Source organism: Mytilus edulis, chromosome 13 (genome assembly GCF_963676685.1).
Source record: "Mytilus edulis chromosome 13, xbMytEdul2.2, whole genome shotgun sequence".
In the NCBI taxonomy this organism is placed as follows: domain Eukaryota; kingdom Metazoa; phylum Mollusca; class Bivalvia; order Mytilida; family Mytilidae; genus Mytilus; species Mytilus edulis.
This window is the reverse complement of record NC_092356.1, coordinates 56,073,619-56,099,017: the sequence shown is the minus strand read 5'-3', so window position 1 is coordinate 56,099,017 and position 25,399 is coordinate 56,073,619. Positions and strand designations below refer to the sequence as shown.

Sequence of the window (25,399 nt, the reverse complement as noted above, 5' to 3'; positions counted from 1 at the left end):
AAAACCCAAACCGTATATTCGGCATGAACTTTTCTATTAGATAGTGATGGTTATTACTGATGACCTTATTTTATGTCCAGTGGCAAATATTTCATGCATATAAGTGTACACATGAGAAGTGTTAACCGATCGATAGTCCAACAACAGACATTTAAAATTATAAATTATATATATGCTTCTGCAATGGATGGACAATTATTGGTTGTAAATGTTTTAACCGTTACACTCATATAATTTTATAGAACTAGATAGTATGTTAAACATGAACAAAACACTAGTCTTTTTCTAGCTGTTATAAAAAAATATAAAAAAAAACAACTAGAAACAACACAAAATTAAGACACAAATTCTAACACAGTTGCCATCGTGGGTGATAACCATATAGAATGTAACAAATTTAAATATGTTCATCGACACTGAAAATCATTCATGAGTCACAATTGCCTGACAGCAATCGACCTTTTCGTGATTACGACCATACAATGTTCGTTAAAACTTAAAACCTTTTTATTATCTTAAATTAGGTGCCTATGAGACAATGTCAGCATTGAATGAAGTTACGCTAGTCATAGAGTGACCTATTGCTACTTAGTTGTACGTCATTTTGGTCTCAGACTGATAGTTATTTCATTCCCAAGCAAACATCTTTGTCGTCCGTGAATTTTTCGAAAAATCTTCTTCTCTAAAACCACTTTGTCAAACCAAAATATGGCATAATCATCATTGCGCGGGTATCTAAGAAAAAAAAAGAGAATTGTAAACAGAAAAAAATATCGATAATACAAGATCACCAGACTGAATAGAGATATTTGTTATGAATTCCGATTATTGAGTTAAATTTATAAAACTTAATTGATTACCTTCCAATAATTTTATTAAAATGCATAGAGTTGATCATGAACAAAGATTGTTGTTTCCATGGTTCATTTGCACTATATGAGCCAATATGCACCGGACCTCAATTGCAAGGTGAAGATTTATATTTTAGTAGTATAGATAAATTAACTATCCATACTTTTTGAAAAGGTTCAAGTTTTCAATTCTTGTAGCTATAGGTGGTAATTTATGTTTTTATGACTGATATCTGAATGTTATTGCGTTGCTCTGTATCGATTAAATTTAAAAAGAATACTTTGTATTATTCATACATAAAGGCCCCCTCCCCCTCCCCTCAATAAATATACTATGGCATGACCAGCTTAACTACGCTTTATAATTAGTTGGTGCTTCAGTGGAGACCGGCGCATAGCCGTCATCACAATTGGCATGTCGCGAGTCGGTCTTACGTCTTTTGTTTATTTAGATGAAAACGCTTCAAATATGTATAGGTTAAGCTTTTCCGCTTATATCAAATAACCTGTAAAAGAAAAGAGGCGCACATTCAAAAATTGATAATCCGGTTGAAGAATGATCGATAAAATAAAAAATATAAAAAGATATAAAGACGAAAAGATAGACAAACAACATTTTTAGAAGTAAACTTTAGAATTTTAATTTTAAATCTCGAAACAGCTTTAAAATTGTCGAAAGGCGTACGGTGACAAATAGTTGTTTAAACATGTTAAATTCCTGTGTCAGTTTGGTCTCTAGAAGAGAACTCACACCAATTTTTCTTTTTTATATTTCTCAAAATAAATGTCATGTAAGAATTCAGCATGGGAGCCGGAGCTTCAATTTATTTCATTAATTAATTATTTCATGTCGTCATTTCAGCAACATACATATAAATGTACATGTATGGGATCTCTGAGTTCACGGAAATTATTCGTCTCCAGTCCGCATACAACAAAAAATTAAAAAAGCTTATCTGGGTCACCACGTCGTTTTAATTTTTTCGCGGAAAATTGGAAATTTTTGCTTGAAGTTCTGCAAACAATTAAAGAAAAATAATGGACCTTACTGACAGAAAAACCGCTGAAAAGTTCATGGGACAGTACCTCCAGTTTGCAGAGAAGATGAGACCTGATATAGCAATGATAGAAGTAGGCTTACATGTCGTAGTAATCCGAAATTTGTATCTGGCCCTTTTAGCATCAGCAATTTCGTTTACTCTACGGCAGTAGAGGTCCCAGCCCATATAGAGCTTTAGTTAGTTAACCTTAATCTACTGTTCAATGGGTAGTCCCATAGTTAACCCTCGTTCTGCCACAGTTCATTATCACAGACGCTTCATCATTTGGGGTAATTCCATCTGACCTGTTCAGGGGCGGATCCAGCCATTTTAAAAAGGGGGGGGGGTCCCAACCCAGAGTAAAAGGGGGGTTCCAGCTATATGCTCCCATTCAAATGCATTGATCGACAAAAAAAAAGGGGGGGTTCCAACCCCCGGAACCCCCCCCCCCCCCCTCTCTGGATCTGCGCCTGCTGTTCATGGTTTATAGACATAGTCTAAATAATGTGAGTTCGTGGTCTACTGGTTAAGACCGATGGCTACAGTGCTGAAGGTCCCGAGTTCGATTCTCACTCGGGGTGCTAAAAATATCAGCACATTAGAAGGATAATTTTCACCCTCTCACACACATCTCTGGTACCCAGACCGGAGTTTAAACTAGAATGGGTACTTTGGGGGCCTCGGTTGGTCAAAGTTGTCCCTTACTTTGACCTGGAGATCAATCTTCTGATATCTCTCTGGTTTGTCTGTTTCCACCGAGTGGCCCGGTGGTTCTCTCCGAGTACTTCGGCTTCCTCCACCATAATAACAGACTGCCCGGTGTCCTAGCACTCCCTCTGTGTTGGGTGGGGATTGATTGTCCTTGTAAAAATAATTGTCGTATAAACATACGTTAGTGACACATCTCCATCAATCCCGTTAGGGAGTGTACATGGATGCCACTGTACCCTCGCACCTTTCGAGGGGTTCTTCGGATATCGGAGGCATTTACCAGTACATACATCATGTACATACATGTACATCATGTACATACATACATACATACATAATTAATGACGGTCTAGCAATGTTGGGTTTTTATGCAGTTAAGCTGCATTATGCGAGCACCCTAGATTTGTGTTCTACCCAATAAATGCTGAAATACTTGCCATTGTTATTATCTAGCTCGCTACTATGTTATACAGTGCTCTAGCTAGAAATCAAAAGGGGCAGGGTGCCAGTGGAGGGCAGGGCACTTTTTATGATAAGAAAAGGCACTGCTCATTTTTTTGTCTACGTTTCTGTGTGTATCACGAGTTAACGAATCTCTTTTTTTTTTACTGTATATGGGTTTTTTTTTTTAAATAAAGATGCTTTTCAACTATAGTCTTTATTTCATTGTTTGTGTAGTTATGATTGATATAGTACATCTTCATCAACATATTATGTTTTTACAGTTCAACTTCACTCTACCCAATATCGAATATGTGTTTTTTTTTGTTTTTTTTTGTTTTTTTTTTTATCTATATAGGAATTATAGCTTTGAAATTTTGAATACATCATATGATGTGTAACAGAGAGCATTACTAATTTAACAATGTTTAGAACATGGATTGCTAAAAGTATAATTATCAAGTAGAAATTGCAATATATAATTTTTAATATGTTCAAAGACAGTTAATATCTTTAAGGTAACATTATTATGTTATTATATATTCAATTGGTAATTTATTCCTTTTTTTGGTACTAGATAATATTTTTAGAGCACAAATTTGTAATAAGCTAAAACAGGGGAAGTAACTCCAAAATCAATTTCCACCACGTTTGGGTTCATTAAAAACTGTGCTTGTCACTAACAAGTTGAGATGGAAGGCATTTCTGTAAAGGCATAGTTTTATTTTGATGACTTAAATTCAATTCTAAAGTCATGAAAGTCTTCATTTATATACGCTCTTCCATTGTGACTTGGAGATCGAAAATGTTGACCCAAGCTAAACACACTCGCTGACACATTCATCAAAAGTATGACAAAAAGATACATTGTCCTAATTAAATTACCTAGTTATTAACACCTTTGAAGTCTTTATCATTGTAATTGATTGTAATGACATGATTAACCTGGGGGCAATCACACAGGTGTCATATATGTAATTAACTTGGAGATCAGAAATCGATGAAACAAAATTTTACCAAAACGGCACAAGATCATTTTGGAAAAAGACGTCAGGGCAGAAGGGCGCGGATGAAGGCACCAAGGGCGCAGCTGAGGGCACCCAGGGCGCGGCGCCCTTCTATTTTGGGCTAGCGAGACCACTGTTATATATATAACTAATTGAACACTTTTTTAATACTTTTTATTCTGGATTACAAAAAATATGACCAGAAAAACTTTAAATGATCGTCGATTTATCCAAAAGTTTTGAAGTTACACATAGGAAGTAGTGCTTATTAAGAATCCTTGTGTAGTTCATTATGACTTGTGCTTTTAGCTAAGATGTCAAAGAACAATTGTATGAAATATTTAATCGCCGAAAATCTCTTAAGACAAGTAGTTTAGATTTCCCAAATGGCAAAAGTCGTAGGGATATTGTTTGTCATCAATACGTAGTACAACTACGTCAGTAGTCTATTATACGGTCTCACTAATTAGCGACAACAACAATTTTAGCGACAACAAGCGTCAACAAGCGACAAGAAGCGACAACAAGAATTATTTTAGCGACAACAAGCGACAAGAAACTATTTAGCGACAAGAAAACATTTTCTTTTAATTAAGATAAATTATTGCAATAAATATTAAAAGAATATGCAAAAGAAAATAATTTTAACGACAAGAAAGTTAAAATTGATAGAAAAAAATGAAACATTATTTACATAATATTTTATCATCTATTATGAATAACAGCCAGTATTACGTTTAATTATTGTATTATGAGATTACTTTTCCCAAGGATTTGTATAGTACTATACAAATCCTTGCTTTTCCTTTGTTTAGAACATATTATTTATCTTATAATTTGTTTTTTAAAACAATGAATTATACTGTTAGAATCAAAATATTATATTCCATTATGCCCGCTCCATATATATCGCCATTCGTTTATTCATACTTTGACTTTGATGAAAACAGATACATACATTATCTCACGGGGAGGGGGGGGGGTAACTTCGATATTTTTTTGGTAGGGGTGTGCCATTTTTGTCTCAAAAAACGTACCCATTTTAATATAACATTCACTGAAATTCAGTACCTATAGTTATATAAATATTTAAGAAAGAATGACATATACTTATATACAATATTTGACCCATGCTTATATAAGCACTAACTCATCATCACTCATAATTCATAAATATACCAGCTACCCTTAAGTTTTTATATATGAATTGACATCGTTTGGTGCACATATCAATAGCATATTTATATATGATATGTAGATCATACCCCAAATCAATATACAATTATCAAACGAAAATGCATTTTAATATAGGATGTCATTAAAAAGGAGGGTCATTTTTATATAAAATCTCGCAAAATTATGACCCATATTTTTGGCACATCCTCGTATACCCAATAATATGAAGTTACCCCCCCCCCCCCCCCGTGCATTATCTTATACATATTCTTCATATTTAAAAATAAAAAAAAGAAGCTCAATCTCTTTCTTCTTCAAAAATGTTAAATTTCTTCATCTACCAATATAATAAAACATTTTAATTAGACATATCTGCTCGTATATTTAAAAAAAAACCCATTAAATACAAATTTCTTTATATCTAATAAAAATAAATGTTTTCTTGTCGCTAAATAGTCTTCTTGTCTCTTGTTGTCGCTAAAATAATTCTTGTTGTCGCTTCTTGTCGCTTGTTGTCGCTTCTTGACGCTTGTTGTCGCTAATTAGTGAGACCCCTATTATATAATAAGTTCAACTGTTCATGCTGTTGGCGGCAATTTCAAATTAGAAAAATAAATTTTCGTAGCTTTTGAATTTGGAGGCAGGTGTGAAAATTAGCGGTGGTCCGAGGTCCGCAAGTGGAATTTCGACCAGGATAGTTGGTTTCTAGCTACGCCCGACGTAGTCACCTTCCACTTTAAATTACTTTGCAAACCTTCCATGCAAGTCACCAAAGTCTCCAATTAAACGAGCTAAAAACTTATTTTTATCATTATTTTTCATGACAGCGATGTTCATTTTGTTCAACCGCTAGCTTTATACAGAAAATCGCCGACAAATGTTGTATAAATTAGAGTAAAATCGTATCTGATTGACAAAAACAACATTGTGAACACATAAAAATGGCGGCCGTGAAGACAAAATTTTACAATATCGGATCCGATTCCGGAAGCGGATAAGGATAATTCCGGGGTTCGGCGATCAATTACAAAATAAATCAAAGTAGGTGAAAAAATAAATCTATGCATGGTAAATAAATATAAACACTAGAATTGTAAACCAAAAGATATATGTAAAAGTAAGAAAAAGCAGAAAAATATTTTATACAGAAACTCTTAAAATTACTTTTTGACAAATTTTAATTTAAAAATCCAATACAACGTGACAGCTGGGAACAGTATATCTAACAATATACATGTTCATGGTCACAGTCTAAATTTTCTTTATCAGTGATAAATGATGATAATGCATGTGAGATGATTTTAAAGTGTAAACATATTACTGCAATTTCGAAGGGTTATTTGTTTTTCTCAATTTTGAAGGGTCAATTAAAGTAGCTGAAAGTTTCTTTCTTTATTTTCACAAATAATGCAACTATATTATATATACCTAAATGTAAGTAAATCATATGATATATAGGTGGCATTCTTTGGGCCATTCTACCCCCTCCTGTTTGATAACTTGGAAACGGTCGAGCTCCCCACCCCTAAACCATATGAGGGGCAGATCCAGGATTTTAGGTTAGGAGGGGCGCAAACTTAAATTTTCGCTGAGCAGAGCGAGGCTAAAAAAAATTTGAGGTAAAATTATCGGAATATTCTTTATTAAGCTGAGAACAACCCATGCTTTGCAAATTTATGGGGGTGCAAGCCCGCAACCCCCCCGCCTGAATCCGCCCCTGCATATATTCAAGTATAGGACAATATTATAAATAAAATGAAATATAGGGGGAGTCCCTGGAGTTACCCCACCCCTCCTGTTTGAGAACTTGGAAACGGTAGAGATCCACACCCCTTAACCATATATATTCATGTTTGTGACTATATGAAAAATCAAATGAAATATAGGAAGAGTCGCTGGGGGTCACCCCACCGTTCCTGTTTTAGAATTTGAAAATGGTCCAGATCCCCACCCTAAACCATATATATATTCATGTATGGGACAATATAACAAATCAGATGAAATATAGGGGGAGTCCCTTGTGTCACCCCACCTCTCCTGTTTGAGAATTTGACACCCGTTGAGATCGCCACCTCTTAACCATATGTTTATGTACGGGACAATATAACAATTCAAATGAAAGATAGGGGGAGTCCCTGAGGTCACTGTACACCCTTCTGTTTGAGAACTTGGAAATGGTCAAGATCCTTACCCCTAAACCATATATACTCATGTATGGGAAAATATAACAAATCAAATGAAATATAGGGGAAGTCCCTATGGTCACCCCAACCCTCCTGTTTGAGAACTTGGAAACGGTTGAGATCCCCACACCAAAACAATATATATTGATGTATGGGCCAATATAACTAATTAAATAAAATATAGGTGGAGTCCCTGGGGTCAACCTACCCCTCCTGTTTGAGAACTTGGAAACTAATGAGATCCCCACCCCTAAACCATATATATTCATGTATGGGACAATATAACAAATAAAATGAAATGTAGGGGAAGTCCCTAGGGTCACCCTACCCCCAGTGGCGGATCCATAAGTGGGGGCCTGCTTAAGTCACGCTTCAGTGATTCCCTATATAAGCAACCATTTTTTTCCCAACAGGGGGGGGGCGGGGCCCCCTGCCCCCCCTAAATCCTCGGCCTACCCCTACCTGTTTGAGAACTTGAAAACCGTTGAGATCCCCACCCCTAAATTATATATATTCATATGTATGGGACAAAATAACAAATCATTTACATTTACTATGGGCAGGTCAGTCAGACCTCACCTTTGATCCCTGTTGTAGTGAACATTTGTCTGATTTGTGTCTAATAACTTTTGTACTATAGAACACAAACTCAGTTTTCTTTCCAGGGAAACCAGTCCATTCATACTATTACATCTTCATACTAAGTCAACTTGAACTTCTAGCAGTCAAATAAAACCAAGGTTAACTACCAAGTGGAACAACTGCAATCATTGGGAACTTGTACCACTGCAGACTCACCATAAAAAAATATACATTGATATATGCATTGCTTTTGAAACCTTGATAACATATAAATTATTTGCCTTAATAAATAAATCATTAGATAAACATGAATGTGCTATATATGAATGTTAATTGTTGAGGCAACATTGCCACAGTTTTCATAACTACGGTTGCCTTGGTTTTTGGTTAACTGCCTTCAGCGCTTACAGCGCTTTGATTTTCTGGGATGCCGTTGTTGTTGGACTAGGTTAGAAGTCAAACAATGACATAATTCAATATATGACATCATGCCAACATGACCATTACATTTGAGACCCATTGAAGAAAATTATATATATCAGTCTACAAATACAATCAGTAATCATATGTTTTTCGTTCTGGCTTTGTTATCATGGTTATTGTACTTATCACAGGGAAAAACTCTGCATTGATGTCACTATGCACTATATACCAGTGTACAAAATTAGTGCAGAAAACGTTTTTTCTACTCTTCAATTAAAATTTTTAAAAAATATTTCAAACTATATCTTCAACGAAATTTTACGAAACTTTCCAACTATGCCTTTTATTTTATTATTTGCAGGATCCAGAGGTCAGAGAAGATGAACTTTGCAAGTGGTTGGAAGGAATGGAAGAACCAGAGAAACTGTTGTTTGATTTCTTTGAGACCAACCCAATGAGTGTCAATGGTAATCAAGCATCATTGAAGTTACTGATCACTGCTGATGTTTTAAATAATTGCCATAAAATTGAGAATGAAAATGGGGAATGTTTTAAAGAGACAACAACCCATACATGTCAAGTGACATGATATTTGCGTGTGATACACGCTTTTTCAACAGTTTACACGCGAGGATTTTGTCACATGGCGTGTACACGCTTTTCACCACTTTACATGCAATTACATGCTTTTTCGTTCTTTTCATTTTTTGGTCGTTAGTGATATCGATATTCTCGGGTTTTTTCCTTATTCGGCGATAAATACCGAAAAATTCGAAGTAATTGTTTGGCTGCCGTATTGTTTATTTTTCTGTATGGACAAACAGTAAAAGGTAAGTAGTTTGTGATTAGTTTTAACGATTTTGTGACTTGCTTTCAAATTCACTTAATAGGGGGAATTTGCACAGAAAGAGGTCACTTTCACGGCCCGTACCGTCGTCTAAAGTGCCGATTGTTAAGCCAAAACGATGTGTACGGCAAGATTCAAGATTTATAAATTATATTTTGGAGTTCGAGTTTAAATGATCGAGTGACAAGTATAAACGCATAATTTGTGCATTCTATGTTGCAATGATAAAAGAAAACCAATACATGTGAGAGGAGAAATACAATGTAGCTATTTGAATAAGCATTTTACATGTTTATCTAACGGAAATCAAATTTATAAAACATTTTTCTTTTTCAATTTCAGTTTCAAATCTAGCCAACACAGCAACAGATTTCTACAGGCCATGGGGATAAAAATATCACAGAACTGTTGGATCAGTTCTCATAGTACCAGCTTTCTTCTGATGAACTACCCAGTTTTAACCAGGCAATAGCAAATTATGGGAGCAATGGCAGAGATGACATTTTACATTGCCAAAAAAAAAAACATTATGACATTCTTTCAAATCTTGATGAAGCTAATTCAGTCAAATATCAATTCCTACTGTGGGAGAGCCTTTTCAATTATAAAGAAATTGACACTGAATTCTGATCAGAACTTGACTATGTTACATTTGTATTGTGTGCTGTTATCAAATAAATGTAACTAAACTTGAAACTGGCAGTTGTTTTGAATATGTGCCTAGTGGTGGTGCTTTAAAAGCAACATAACAGACCACTGTTTAATACAACAAAATTCACAGTAGAATATATATTGTTTTTTTATATTCACAATTTTGTATGAAATTATGAACATTACCACATTCATATTAACAAGTCCGCATCTACGTCACGCTTTTTGACATATCATATGTCATGACATGATTTCCCATTGTCAGAGGTTGACATGTATGCAACAACCTGAGCAGCTAAAGGCCACCCATGGGTCTTCAATTCAGTGAGGATAATCCCACACCTTAGTCGTGCTTCAGCTGGCCCCTAAACAAAAATGTGCACTAGTTCAGTGTTAATGAACCTCATACTATTAACATGATTATGATAAAAATGTATAACCACTAACAATCTATAAGAAGACTTTTTTACAACATTTTGAACTTTGATACATCCTTGATGAAAAACTAATTTATAATTAAAGTTCTGCATTTTCTTAATTTTGTTATCCATATCAACTGCATTCTTAAACATATTTCTGACTTTTGTCAACATACTAAATGTGGATGAAAAATATATACTTCTAATTTGAACTTTTGAAATAACTTTTTTCAGATTGGACAACAAAACGTAGAGAGAATGAACAGAATGCTTTGACCAAAATTGAAGAAGTGAAAAAATTACCAGTTCAAGATACAATCTGGATGATTGATGAATATACATCTGTGAGAGGTAAATAGTTCTGAAGTCCATTCTATAGAAACTTTTGTGTATTGGAATGTCTGTTTTCTTAGTCTGTCCTCACCTTATTGTACAACTCTTCAAAAACTACTGAAATATTTTTATGCTAAAATCAAGAAATTTTTGATGAATTAAAAAAACTGAACTTTTCAAAAATATACACAGCATTTTCCAAATATCACTAAGCCAACACATTTTATTATTATTCCTGATTTGCCAAAACATTCAGCATGTTCAGCTTTTTGTGCCTTCGTGTAGTTTAATTTGTAATTAAGTTGAAGTAATTGAGAGAAAAAGTTCTCAAAACAGTTGAAATTACTAAAGTCCAAATGTCCATGCTCAAATTACCAGATGTTGGGTAAATTAAAATTGTACTGGGAAAAAGTGTTTTTTTTTTGTATTTCAGATGATGACGGTCAGAATCACAGGATCTTGTCAGTAATGGATACCAAAAATCTTTACATTGGTACACTGATGACCAATATATTAGAATTGTCTCTTGTACAACAGTGTAGAGATTTGATCTGTATTTGTGCATTAACACCACTGGCAGGAAAACCAAGACGTCCAAAATCAGTAACGTTTAAAGACCCCTCATATGCAGAGTAAGTTATTCTTGTATTAAGGAGTTTAGAATTTAAAAAATTCCTCAGAATTTATAAAAAATCTGTTAAAATTATAATAATGTATTCAAGATCTTGAATATCATAATTAATATTTCTGTACAGCAATGATACTTAATTATTTTTTATTTTGCTTATGCAATGAGACTTGACAAAATGACCATAGGAAATAATCCAATAAAACAAATGTAACAAATGTTGTGTATTCTGCAGTCTATAACCATGATAACATTTTTGGTTATTCATGTATGTTTGTTTTAATGTAGTATGATTTAACCACAATCTTCAGGGAAGGAAGAATTTTTACATTAGCAAATTGTGTTGAATAAAAGATAAATTCTGTATAACATCTACAAATGTTTGTTTCAGAAAAGCAGCAGGACTTGACCTTAGTGACCTTGGGATAAAGTACATGTATGATGGTATGCCTAAAGAAAATGAGCCAGTCAAGATGAGAACATGTTCTGTATGCAGGTTACGAGGAACAAAAGAATTATTTAAAAAATGGTAGTAATAACTTATGTGTGATATTTTTTGCTTTTTATCCACATTATAAACGAGATAAATTATACCCCACATGCATGAACAATTTTAAATGTTGCATCTCATGACAAAACAACATCAATTTTGATTTTGATGGGGTTTTTTTTGCCAGTTAGAATTATTTCCCTTGAATGCTTTAACAATTATACTAATAAATGTAAGCATGGTAGTAAAAAGGCTTCTCTTTTTCATTCTGTTAAATTGTTAATTCCCCTATTTCGCACATCTTTTTCGATTTATTGTATTTGATATATGCATTTGTAATCATATTTAGATCTTTGCTCTGTTGTTCATTATATGCAGTTTTTTAATTATTACTACTCTATTTCTAGCTCATCCTGCCAAGCTTTGCTGTACTGTTCAAGAGATTGTCAGAAGAAAGATTGGAACAGAAAAGGTGACATGGGTGCTCATAGTCACAAAATCTGGTGTAAAAAGATGAAGATATATATGTCAAAAACAGAAGAGATGAGACAGTTTCCTTTCACATATGCACAAGGTTAACAAACTTAAATGGACATAAAATTACTTTGAATACTGCAGTGGCAGAACCAGAAATTTTCATAAGAAAGGGCCCACTAACTACCTAATAGGTGGCTAGCTCCAGTCATTTGCTATTACAAAATGATAGAAATTATTATAAATTAAGGAATGTATCTCCCTCATGCAAAGAAATTATTATAAATTAAGGAATGTATCTCCCTTATGCAAAGCTCTGATTCCTTTCACGGATTTAACTATACTTTTTGGAATTTTGGATTATAGCTCTTCATCTTTTATATAAGCCTTGGATTTCAAATATTTTGGCCACAAGCATCACTGAAGAGACATGTATTGTCGAAATGCGCATCTGGTGCAAGAAAATTGGTACTGTTAATTCTTAAATGCTTCAGTAATTCCCTGAATAATCAACCATTTTTTTCCTACAAAAGTGGGGGGCCTGGGCCATTTGACAAACCCTCTTTATCTGCCATTGTACACAAATCAAAGGCTAGTTGATTGATCCAGGGCTATTTATTGATTTTATTATCAATTCCTAACCTCAGAGATCAAAAATTGACCATCATTAATATTACATGTAAATTTTTATGGCAGTAAGGAGTTGTACACATTAACCTATTAAACAAAGTTTACCAAAAATAGAATCTATGTGACTAAAAGTGAAACTTAATACATAATGAATCTTTGAAAGAAAAAAAATTATTTACAAATTAAATGTGATGAAAATTTCATGTATTTTAATAAAGATGTACTTTTCAAGTTTAATCATGTTAAAAAAAACTATATTTAGTTGAAACAAGTTATTTACCATGTCTACATAAGAAAAATAAAACCTAAAGTTATACACTTCTTCATATTGGATCAATGTATGGTAATTTCATCAAGTTTTTTTCACAACTCTAGTTAACTATAGAAAATTCTGTGTTTCCATACTGTATCTTGTCTATGTGAAAATACTATTTCTTAAGTTAAAAAGAGAAATAACTGCAACTTAGTATGCTAGTATGCAGGTGTTTTTTTCTTTTATTCCAGTCAAATGTTTATAGTCTACAGGAGATTCGTTGTTAGCAAATTATTTAGACATGAAGACAAAGCAGAAACAATATTCCCTCTAAAAAAGGTGATAACACTTGTAGTTTAGTATTTATGGTTTAAATATGACGTTTTGTTTTGTAGAGACAACCTCAGAATACTTTGATATGGCTGCCTACAAGACATTTCTGGAGAAACAAGGTGTTCTAGATCAGGGTCTATGGAGAAGAGAATGTAGATTACATGGGGACGAGACAAAGTGTTTATGTTCCGTACCATTTGGTAAAGTTCTTATCTTGTTCAATAGATATAAAAAGATGTGGTATGAGTGCTTATGAGACAGCTCTCCATCCAATTCACAATATGTAAAAGAAAACCTATAATCGGTCAAGGTACAGTCTTCAACACAGAGCCTTGACTCACACAAAACAGCAAGCTATAAAGGGCCCTAAAAGTTACTAGTGTAAAACCTTTCAAACAGGTGAACAATGGTCTATTCTATATAAAAACGAAACACTGATGAGCCGCATCAAGAAACGACAACTAATTCAAAAGACGTATTAACACAAGTCAACATACACCAAGTGAATGAATTTTGATCTATGGTACAACATGTACAATGTTAATACAAAATCAATGAAATAAACAAGGAATGAATAATTAAAGGCAAGAGTAGTATACGGCTGTGAGATGTTAAACAATTTCAGAAAAACAACAATAAATTGATTAAAATTCCGCTTATAAGAATAATATACACCGGTAAATGAAAATAATTTTGTTGCCAAGTATACAGTTTAAATGGAGAAGGGAAATATTTTTTTTTTTTTAAACATTGTATGTCTTATGTACAACTTTAGGAGAAATTTTATTAAAATCATGTTTTATTCAAGTACATAAATTCAAAGGAATTCTGCTATTGTAATTGTAAACAAAGTAATTAATTAATCTTTATTCAAGACTTTGTTTCTAAACCATATCATCACCTATAATGACAAAATATTAAGTACGTCCCTTTTATTTAAAATGTATTAGGGTCAATTTCTAGGAGGAAAAACATGACAAAGGTAATGATCAATCAGGAAGACAAACATCCTGATATTGATTCTTCAGATTTTAATTCTTTTCAATATTTTCCAAAATACAATGGTTAAGTTGAAAGAAAAGAATTAAGGAAAAAAATGAACATTTTAAATTTAAGTAGATATAAGAAGATGCGGTATGAGTGCCAATGAGACAACTCTCCATCCAAGTCACAATTTGTAAAAGTAAACCATTAAAGGTCAAAGAACGGTTTTCAATACAGAGCCTTGTCTCACACTGAACAAGACATAGATATATATTTTCTGACATCATAATATTGTTTCTGATGGATTTTTATGGTTGTTATTCCAAAACATTAGTATTTTTTAAAGTTCATTTTAAGTTTCTTGCCACATATACATCTATAACAACATATAGTATCAGACTTTTAATTTGTTCTAGGAGAGCTTCCAGAAAGTGAAGACCCAATATTTTTGCCAGTGGAATCATCAATCCTAGATGAGGCTCCAGAAAAAGAGACAAAGTTACTACATGATTGGGAGGCTTACTATGAATACAGAGGATTTAGATTGGATTCTCCAATAGCAATATTACTGCACTGGCCAATGACATTGTACCATATAATCAAATTCTGTTACCCTAATGATCGTAAGTTGTACAAAAAAAATAATGTACTTTTATTTTAAACAGAACAACAGAGGTAAAGTAATAGAGAAAAAAATAGGTGTTTATGTTTTCAAAAAACTCAGAATTACTCAGGTATTTTTCTATATGTACATCATTTGTTTTGTCTATATAGATATTGTATTTTCTTGTAAACAATTTTTATAGATCCTGAATGGTGGGACAGTGTAGATTCCAGCTGTTTTAAGTTAGACCTTATTGGTGTTGAGAAAGAAGTGGAAATGTTATGTCTATTCAAGGTAAAAGAATTTCTGTAAATTTCAGAATAATGAACATAGAAAATGGTAGTTGGAGTCAGGTATCCAAATACTATGGATCGATTGTTTGATTAGTGTTTGTTTTACGCTGCATGTGCACAAAACGGCTATATCGCGGAGAGAACTATTTCAAATATTTTTACAATTCACTTTTTAAAAATCTGAAGAAAAAAAAGTCCTTCAATATACTAGAATTCAAGTCTAAAGCAAATTGTTTATTTACAAATAAAATTGTGTTATTGTCACAATCATTGCTCATCACCCTCCTGCTTACAATATATATCTATAGGGTTTCATTAGTGAACAAGAGTTCAAAGTTTAGCTTGAAATTTATTTTTTTGCAGACAGAAAAAAAAATTGACAGCAATTTATATCATGGCAGAAAATTGTGCACACAAGTATGTAAACAGAATTTAAAATGTGTATATATATTCTAAATAATACAGCATATTTTTAAAATCAATTTGCTTTTTTGCAATATTGAAAATAGAGTGAATAAATCAGAATTTAATTTTATAATTTTGTACTTACATTTCTGTTACAGGAACTAGGATATTTGTGTCCAGATATAACTATTGACATTATAATGTATGGTGTAGAGATATCTAAAGATGTTCATAACAAAACATATGAACATAACAATGTTAAAATACAGATTGTTAAAGGACCATATCATAAACGTGCTGATGAACACAGAAAACCTCATTTGGTAGTAGGTAAGTGCATACAATTAAGTTGTTAAATTAAGGACTGAAAGTATATATACATAATACTTATGTTATATGAATTTAAGGCGCAATTACTACATAAGTAAGTCACCTACCAAAACCAATAACAACAACAAGTTGTTAAGAGTTGAAATAGCTTCACTGAAATATAATCTTGGTTGTTGAATAGTACTGATTATTTGTCATTCAGACTGCTTATGTCAATCTCAACAATGAGGATATAGCTTCACTGAAATATAATCTTGGTTGTTGAATAGTACTGATTATTTGTCATTCAGACTGCTTATGTCAATCTCAACAATGAGGATATAGCTTCACTGAAATATAATCTTGGTTGTTGAATAGTACTGATTATTTGTCATTCAGACTGCTTATGTCAATCTCAACAATGAGGATATAGCTTCACTGAAATATAATCTTGGTTGTTGAATAGTACTGATTATTTGTCATTCAGACAGCTTATGTCAATCTCAACAATGAGGAGATAGCTTCACTGAAATATAATCTTGGTTGTTGAATAGTACTGATTATTTGTCATTCAGACTGCTTATGTCAATCTCAACATTGAGGATATAGCTTCACTGAAATATAATCTTGGTTGTTGAATAGTACTGATTATTTGTCATTCAGACTGCTTATGTCAATCTCAACAATGAGGAGATAGCTTCACTGAAATATAATCTTGGTTGTTGAATAGTACTGATTATTTGTCATTCAGACTGCTTATGTCAATCTCAACAATGAGGATATAGCTTCACTGAAATATAATCTTGGTTGTTGAATAGTACTGATTATTTGTCATTCAGACTGCTTATGTCAATCTCAACAATGAGGATATAGCTTCACTGAAATATAATCTTGGTTGTTGAATAGTACTGATTATTTGTCATTCAGACTGCTTATGTCAATCTCAACAATGAGGATATAGCTTCACTGAAATATAATCTTGGTTGTTGAATAGTACTGATTATTTGTCATTCAGACTGCTTATGTCAATCTCAACAATGAGGATATAGCTTCACTGAAATATAATCTTGGTTGTTGAATAGTACTGATTATTTGTCATTCAGACAGCTTATGTCAATCTCAACAATGAGGAGATAGCTTCACTGAAATATAATCTTGGTTGTTGAATAGTACTGATTATTTGTCATTCAGACAGCTTATGTCAATCTCAACAATGAGGAGATAGCTTCACTGAAATATAATCTTGGTTGTTGAATAGTACTGATTATTTGTCATTCAGACAGCTTATGTCAATCTCAACAATGAGGAGATAGCTTCACTGAAATATAATCTTGGTTGTTGAATAGTACTGATTATTTGTCATTCAGACAGCTTATGTCAATCTCAACAATGAGGAGATAGCTTCACTGAAATATAATCTTGGTTGTTGAATGGTACTGATTATTTGTCATTCAGACAGCTTATGTCAATCTCAACAATGAGGATATAGCTTCACTGAAATATAATCTTGGTTGTTGAATAGTACTGATTATTTGTCATTCAGACTGCTTATGTCAATCTCAACAATGAGGATATAGCTTCACTGAAATATAATCTTGGTTGTTGAATAGTACTGATTATTTGTCATTCAGACAGCTTATGTCAATCTCAACAATGAGGATATAGCTTCACTGAAATATAATCTTGGTTGTTGAATAGTACTGATTATTTGTCATTCAGACTGCTTATGTCAATCTCAACAATGAGGATATAGCTTCACTGAAATATAATCTTGGTTGTTGAATAGTACTGATTATTTGTCATTCAGACTGCTTATGTCAATCTCAACATTGAGGATATAGCTTCACTGAAATATAATCTTGGTTGTTGAATAGTACTGATTATTTGTCATTCAGACAGCTTATGTCAATCTCAACAATGAGGATATAGCTTCACTGAAATATAATCTTGGTTGTTGAATAGTACTGATTATTTGTCATTCAGACTGCTTATGTCAATCTCAACAATGAGGATATAGCTTCACTGAAATATAATCTTGGTTGTTGAATAGTACTGATTATTTGTCATTCAGACAGCTTATGTCAATCTCAACAATGAGGATATAGCTTCACTGAAATATAATCTTGGTTGTTGAATAGTACTGATTATTTGTCATTCAGACAGCTTATGTCAATCTCAACAATGAGGAGATAGCTTCACTGAAATATAATCTTGGTTGTTGAATAGTACTGATTATTTGTCATTCAGACAGCTTATGTCAATCTCAACAATGAGGAGATAGCTTCACTGAAATATAATCTTGGTTGTTGAATAGTACTGATTATTTGTCATTCAGACAGCTTATGTCAATCTCAACAATGAGGAGATAGCTTCACTGAAATATAATCTTGGTTGTTGAATAGTACTGATTATTTGTCATTCAGACAGCTTATGTCAATCTCAACAATGAGGAGATAGCTTCACTGAAATATAATCTTGGTTGTTGAATAGTACTGATTATTTGTCATTCAGACAGCTTATGTCAATCTCAACAATGAGGATATAGCTTCACTGAAATATAATCTTGGTTGTTGAGTAGTACTGATTATTTGTCATTCAGACAGCTTATGTCAATCTCAACAATGAGGAGATAGCTTCACTGAAATATAATCTTGGTTGTTGAGTAGTACTGATTATTTGTCATTCAGACAGCTTATGTCAATCTCAACAATGAGGAGATAGCTTCACTGAAATATAATCTTGGTTGTTGAGTAGTACTGATTATTTGTCATTCAGACAGCTTATGTCAATCTCAACAATGAGGATATAGCTTCACTGAAATATAATCTTGGTTGTTGAATAGTACTGATTATTTGTCATTCAGACAGCTTATGTCAATCTCAACAATGAGGATATAGCTTCACTGAAATATAATCGTGGTTGTTGAATAGTACTGATTATTTGTCATTCAGACTGCTTATGTCAATCTCAACAATGAGGATATAGCTTCACTGAAATATAATCTTGGTTGTTGAATAGTACTGATTATTTGTCATTCAGACAGCTTATGTCAATCTCAACAATGAGGAGATAGCTTCACTGAAATATAATCTTGGTTGTTGAATAGTACTGATTATTTGTCATTCAGACAGCTTATGTCAATCTCAACAATGAGGATATAGCTTCACTGAAATATAATCTTGGTTGTTGAATAGTACTGATTATTTGTCATTCAGACTGCTTATGTCAATCTCAACAATGAGGATATAGCTTCACTGAAATATAATCTTGGTTGTTGAATAGTACTGATTATTTGTCATTCAGACAGCTTATGTCAATCTCAACAATGAGGATATAGCTTCACTGAAATATAATCTTGGTTGTTGAATAGTACTGATTATTTGTCATTCAGACTGCTTATGTCAATCTCAACAATGAGGATATAGCTTCACTGAAATATAATCTTGGTTGTTGAATAGTACTGATTATTTGTCATTCAGACTGCTTATGTCAATCTCAACAATGAGGATATAGCTTCACTGAAATATAATCTTGGTTGTTGAATAGTACTGATTATTTGTCATTCAGACTGCTTATGTCAATCTCAACAATGAGGAGATAGCTTCACTGAAATATAATCTTGGTTGTTGAATAGTACTGATTATTTGTCATTCAGACTGCTTATGTCAATCTCAACAATGAGGATATAGCTTCACTGAAATATAATCTTGGTTGTTGAATAGTACTGATTATTTGTCATTCAGACTGCTTATGTCAATCTCAATAATGGAAGGAAACCTAGTCTAGCTACTGTCTCTACCTCCTCAAATTAAAATAAATCTTAGTTTCAGAGTTATACTGATCTATCAATCAGGTTACTTATACCTGCTTCCGCAATGGATGGGACTCAACAAGGTGAAATTTTTTAGTTGATAATGATGGAAATCAAGTTACCTTAATTTTAAGCATTTAACAATCACTGTTTGTCGGTTAAGGGGCCTGTTTCTTTATCATATTTTTGTTTGAGGAACAAAAAAGTCTATAATTTTAATCTTTCCTTTATTAAATTAATGAATATATAATAAGTATCATGAATTATAAATTATGATTATTAATGTTTGCCATATACAATCTAGTAGTTCAAGGAAGATGGGCAGTTTACTGCAGTGTCAGGTATATATAACTCTGTCTATTTCTCACATTAAATCAAAACAAATATATATTTAGGCTATGCAACTGACAAATTTAAATTTGTATTTCAGGTTTGAATGCTGGATTAGGTGCATATCAGATGTGGGGTCAGACACTTGTCAAACTCAGGGTAGGTAACAATTTAAAGACCATTACATATTTGTTAAATTAAATCATTCATTTAGTGTTCTTCTTGACTATGATTAAAAACTTTCATTATCTTGGATCACAAATAACAGCCAATGATAATTACCAGGTTTTTTATTAAGAAAAAAACAGATTTTGATGCAAGGATGTAACATATATAGATAGCTTCATTTAAGTAAAAAATAGTGTGTGATTTCGTGTCTGTTTTCACATGTATGAATTGTATATAAAATGGGGGGGGGGATTACTCTGATAATTTAAGTGTAACACCACTAATTTGGGCCTGGCCAGAAAGCACATACTAGAAAGTTGTACATATTTAACACAAAATAGTTCCTATGCATGAGTGTAATTTGCAAAATATATAGGAAAATTAGGTATTTTTGGCATCAAATGAAAGCTAAAGGACTGGTGATCATTGTAGAACACTTTTGGACTTAAAATTATGAATATTAAAAAAACTGCATTAAATTTTGAAAAGAGGGTACATTTTGTCTGTTTGTCTATTCTGAAGTACCTGTTTTGGTACCTCCAAAGATCTGGGAACCAGTTCTTTCTTATATGCCATTAAAGATATGTTGATTTTTTCGGTACAAGATACCATAAAGTGTTGCTTTTTAACATGCAATGATTGCCACTTTATTTGAACTTAAAATGAAAGAGGTGTGCCTGCTTGAAATGGAGGAATTTAACATAAAAAGCAATGGGACCATGAATTAGTGGTGTACTTCCTATGAAATGATTTGATAACTATTGTAGAAATACACATCTGGTTCAGTTTAAGTTATTATAACAATGAATTTTCTATTTTGTTATACAGCATTGGAAAAGGTACAGCGACTCCATTTTAATTAATGTTACCTGTATTCTCTATATATTTTATTTCAGACTGATAGGATTCCAGCCTATTTTACAGACTACTGCCAATACAGCTGTGAATGTGCTAGAACAGCTGTTGAAGGGTTAACATTTGGGACAATATCAGATCCTGTGGTTAACCCCTTCAGGAACCCTGTCAGAAAGTTAGCAGAAGAAAATGACATGCCTTGGTACAGTAACGGATTCTTGTATAGGATTATATACCCTTCAAAGTGAAACAATGCTGACTTAACTGGTCTTGATTTAATTAGAGATTCAGTTTTGACTTTAGTAACATGTATTTGTTAAAACCATTGAAAAAAAAACCTAGTCAAATTGTTAATGGTATAGAGAAACTTGAACATTTACTTGAAGATTTCATGTTAGTTGTTCCTAGAAGAATTGAAATAAAACAAAAGCATAATTACTTATGTATGTCATGTATGTGTTAGCACTTCCAATGCAGTTTTGATATTTTTTTTAACTTTGCACTTGTTTTAGTTGAGGAAGATAGATGTTTACCTTATTCTTAATCATGTTATGTTATACCTAATTCACAAGATTTTTTCATTCAAAAGTTCATCAAAAGATCAATATATTTATAGATTTCTGTTAAGTATTTACATTCAGGCTAGAATGTGTCTCACTCTTATAGGAAATATGAAGTATTAGATTGTACTACCTCAAGAGTTTTAAATTGCGAATATGTATAATAAAAAAAAAGTGTTGCATGTAATGTATTTATCTATTATAAAAACTTAAAAATTACCTGTAATTCTCATACTGTGGATTCATTATTATTCATTGAATACCAATTTTAATGGATTTTGTGGGAACAGGTGAAACACGAAATTAAATGTTCAACAAATGCCAAATTATCTATATGCTTGTATGCAGATTTCGGCAAAATGTTAAATATGAATCATATTTTCTGATCATGCTAATCATTTGTATTTATTTCATTTTTATGCTTCACCTACGATAGTAGAGGGGCATTAGGTTTCCTGTCTGTGTGTCTGTTCGTCCGTCCGTCTGTCCGTCCGTCTGTCCGTCCGTCTGTTCGTTCATCTTTCCATCTGTCCGTCCGTCTGTTCGTTTATCCTTTTGTCTGTTTGTTCGTCCGTCTGTCCTGCTTCAGGTTAAAGTTTTTGGTCAAGGTAGTTTTTGATGAAGTTGAAGTCCAATCAACTTGAAACTTAGTATACATGTGCCCTATGATATGATCTTTCTAATTTAAATGCCAAATTAGAGTTTTGACCCCAATTTTACGATTCACTGAACATAGAAAATGATAGTGCAAATTTCAGGTTAAAGTTTTTGGTCAAGGTAGTTTTTGATAAAGTAGAAGTCCAATCAACTTGAAACTTAGTATACATGTTCCCTTTGATAAGATCATTCTAATTTCAATTTCACTGTCCACTAAACATGGAAAATGATAGTGCGAGTGGGGCATCTGTGTACTGTGGACACATTCTTGTTGTTTTTAATATGATAATAGCGTAGCATACCCTTGTCTGTATGTGCGTACCTCCCAAAGTTGGTTTCCATTCTCCAACTTTAGTTTGCCTCAACAAAATGTTATGAAACTTGTACACAAGTCCAATTACCACAAAACACAGATCAAGTTGGAATTTTAGTTTTTTCACAAATACAGTTCTAGAGTTGAGACCCTTTACAAATGGAAAAAACAAACTTTTCTCTAATTCTTTGACAATATATACCTTTCTGAACTCATTGAAAAAAAAAATTAAGTATGGTTGCATTCAATCTCAGAAGATGATTGGATGAGATCAAGGGTCATAACCTTAATCGGCTTACTGAATGAAAAAAATTGTTTAACAGGTGTTAATGAAATTTACAATTTTGTGAAATATGGAAGGCACTCGAAGGAGATTTTTCGTTTTATTATTATTTAATCATTAGAGAAACAGATTCTTACAAAGTTACTTGTGGATTATTGGATTTATTCAAACTGGATAGTTAAACTATCAATTATTAAATCCTTGCCAAGACTCGGACTTTAAAATTGATAATTTAACTATCTTAATTGGATAAATCGGATAGTCCACTGGTATCAATGTAAGAATCTATATATACACATTACTTATTACCTCAAAACTCTGATCAAGTACAACTTTTGGTAAGTCACTTTTACAGTTCTCAGGTTATGTCACTTTATAAATTTATATGATATATATGATATGCAAGCAGGGGCATCATGTATGTCCCATGAACATGTTCCCCATTTATTTGTATTAAAATTTTGTAACAATGTACATATTGCGATTTGCTATATAGAAAACTAGCTTTGATTATACATTGTACCTTGTTAAAATTCATATCTGTACTTTTTATTACTGTTTATGATTATGAGAACTACGTTGATTGTTCGTTGTAAATTTCTTGTTATTAAAGTTGAGTTTTCTTTTTGTTTACTTACTTTGAATGCCTGATTATGCCTAAAATTAAATAGAAACAATCAGGAAGTCACCAATTTAAAGATCCAGCAACACTTATTTGCAATTGTAAATTTTAGTTGCAATTGATTTAATTTGGTATATGTACAAGAAATGATAGGAATAGACTGAACTAGTATAGATATTTAGTTTAAACAAATTTATTTATAGTGGATTGGGAAACATATTTATTTATAGTGGATTGGGAACCATATTTATTTATAGTTGATTGGGAAACAATTTTTTCAACTTATATTGATCCCTTTCCACTTTGAAGGTGCGAGTGCTGCCTTGTAGCGGCATTAGCCTGCTCTTTTTCGAAAGGTTTTTTTTTCACAAGGGTGTCTTTAACATGCAAGAGTTATGGCTCTCTTTTAACATGGGTCAGCCATTTATCGTCCCCTTCCGACGGACTATCATCGTTTTCTCAAGACCATACATGCAAATGATGCAAGGGAGAGCCGAAAGTATAGATATTTGTTTAGGGGCCAGCTGAAGGACGGCTACGGGTGCGGTAATTTCTCGCTGCATTGAAGAACTTTTGGTGACCTTCTGCTGTTGTCTCTTCTATGGTCCAGTTGTTGTCTCTTTGACACATTCCGCATTTCCATTCTCAATTTTATTGATTTTTGAATAAGGGAGGTAATTTCGACTGAACATTTAAGATGAAGGATATTGCCCAAATCAATGACATAGAGAACTTTGTTGGCAAAGGAAAGTTAAAAAAAAGAGAATCTTTTCTTTTTTTCATCTTTTCCAATGGGAACTGGATTGAAAAATCTGTGACTTGCAATACTTGTATCTGAAATGATAGCTGTAAGTTTGTATTGGTTTGTATGAGGGTCAGTAACAGTGGTTTCCAAATATTTTACAGAGAATGCAATTTTGAAAGGGTTAATAACTAAAGCTTCATGGGAATGTAATGAATACTTACGACTTTTGTATAAATGGCAGCATGGAATGGAGAGTAGGTGATTTATAATGACAATGACCATGACTGCATCTATGTTGAGGAGTAGAGTAGAAAATGTTTCCCGTCAGATTTTATTTTACCTTCACCTCATGTTAAATGTTTATTTGTCACCATTACATTTTGTGTGTTCCTCACTTCTATCAGCAATTATTAGTTTTTATACTTTTGTTGCCTTTATTTACCTTAGTTGGGAGAGGTAAAGGTTTATTGAGAATATAATTTTAGGCACCCAAAACAAAATTTGATAAGTCATTTTTTTTCAGAATTCAAGAGTTAACAAGTCACATACTAAAACAATTAAATAGATATATTTTCATAACTTGCCATATGAGTGGGATATTTGGCTAGTTATTAAAACCAGTTTCAACTCACCATGTTTTCTTCAATTGTCCTGTACCAAGTCAGTTTTCCATTTCTATGTAGCAACATTCCAGCAGCGCCTGCATACGGAGTATCCCACAGGGCCAAGTTAGCTTTTCTCATCACTTGGTGTCTGTCGTTCGTAAACCTTTATAAAAATCTTCTCCTTTAAAACTGCTGGGCCAAATATGAACCAAACTTGGCCACAATCATCATTTGGGTATCTTGTTTAAAAAATTTGTCCCGTGACCAGGCCAACCAACCAAGATGGCCACCATGGCTAAAAATAGAACAAAGGGGTAAAATGTAGATTTTGGCTTATAACTCTGAAACCAAAGCATTTAGAGCAAATCTGACAAGGTGTTATA

At 32.8% G+C, this 25,399-nt stretch overlaps 1 protein-coding gene across 1 annotated transcript; it reads left to right on the top strand.

Moving 5' to 3' along the window:
- The first annotated feature begins 1,800 nt into the window (after positions 1 to 1,800).
- On the top strand, positions 1,801 to 23,667 carry LOC139502112 (zinc finger MYND domain-containing protein 15-like). The gene is made up of 12 exons (XM_071291479.1): positions 1,801 to 1,982; positions 8,776 to 8,881; positions 10,566 to 10,682; positions 11,098 to 11,296; positions 11,684 to 11,821; positions 12,190 to 12,356; positions 13,535 to 13,672; positions 14,873 to 15,079; positions 15,263 to 15,354; positions 15,917 to 16,088; positions 20,309 to 20,367; positions 21,273 to 23,667. The coding sequence occupies exons 1-12, from the start codon at positions 1,890 to 1,892 to the stop codon at positions 21,477 to 21,479; spliced, it is 1,695 nt and encodes a 564-aa protein (XP_071147580.1). The 5' UTR covers positions 1,801 to 1,889; the 3' UTR covers positions 21,480 to 23,667.
- The last annotated feature ends 1,732 nt before the right edge of the window (positions 23,668 to 25,399 follow it).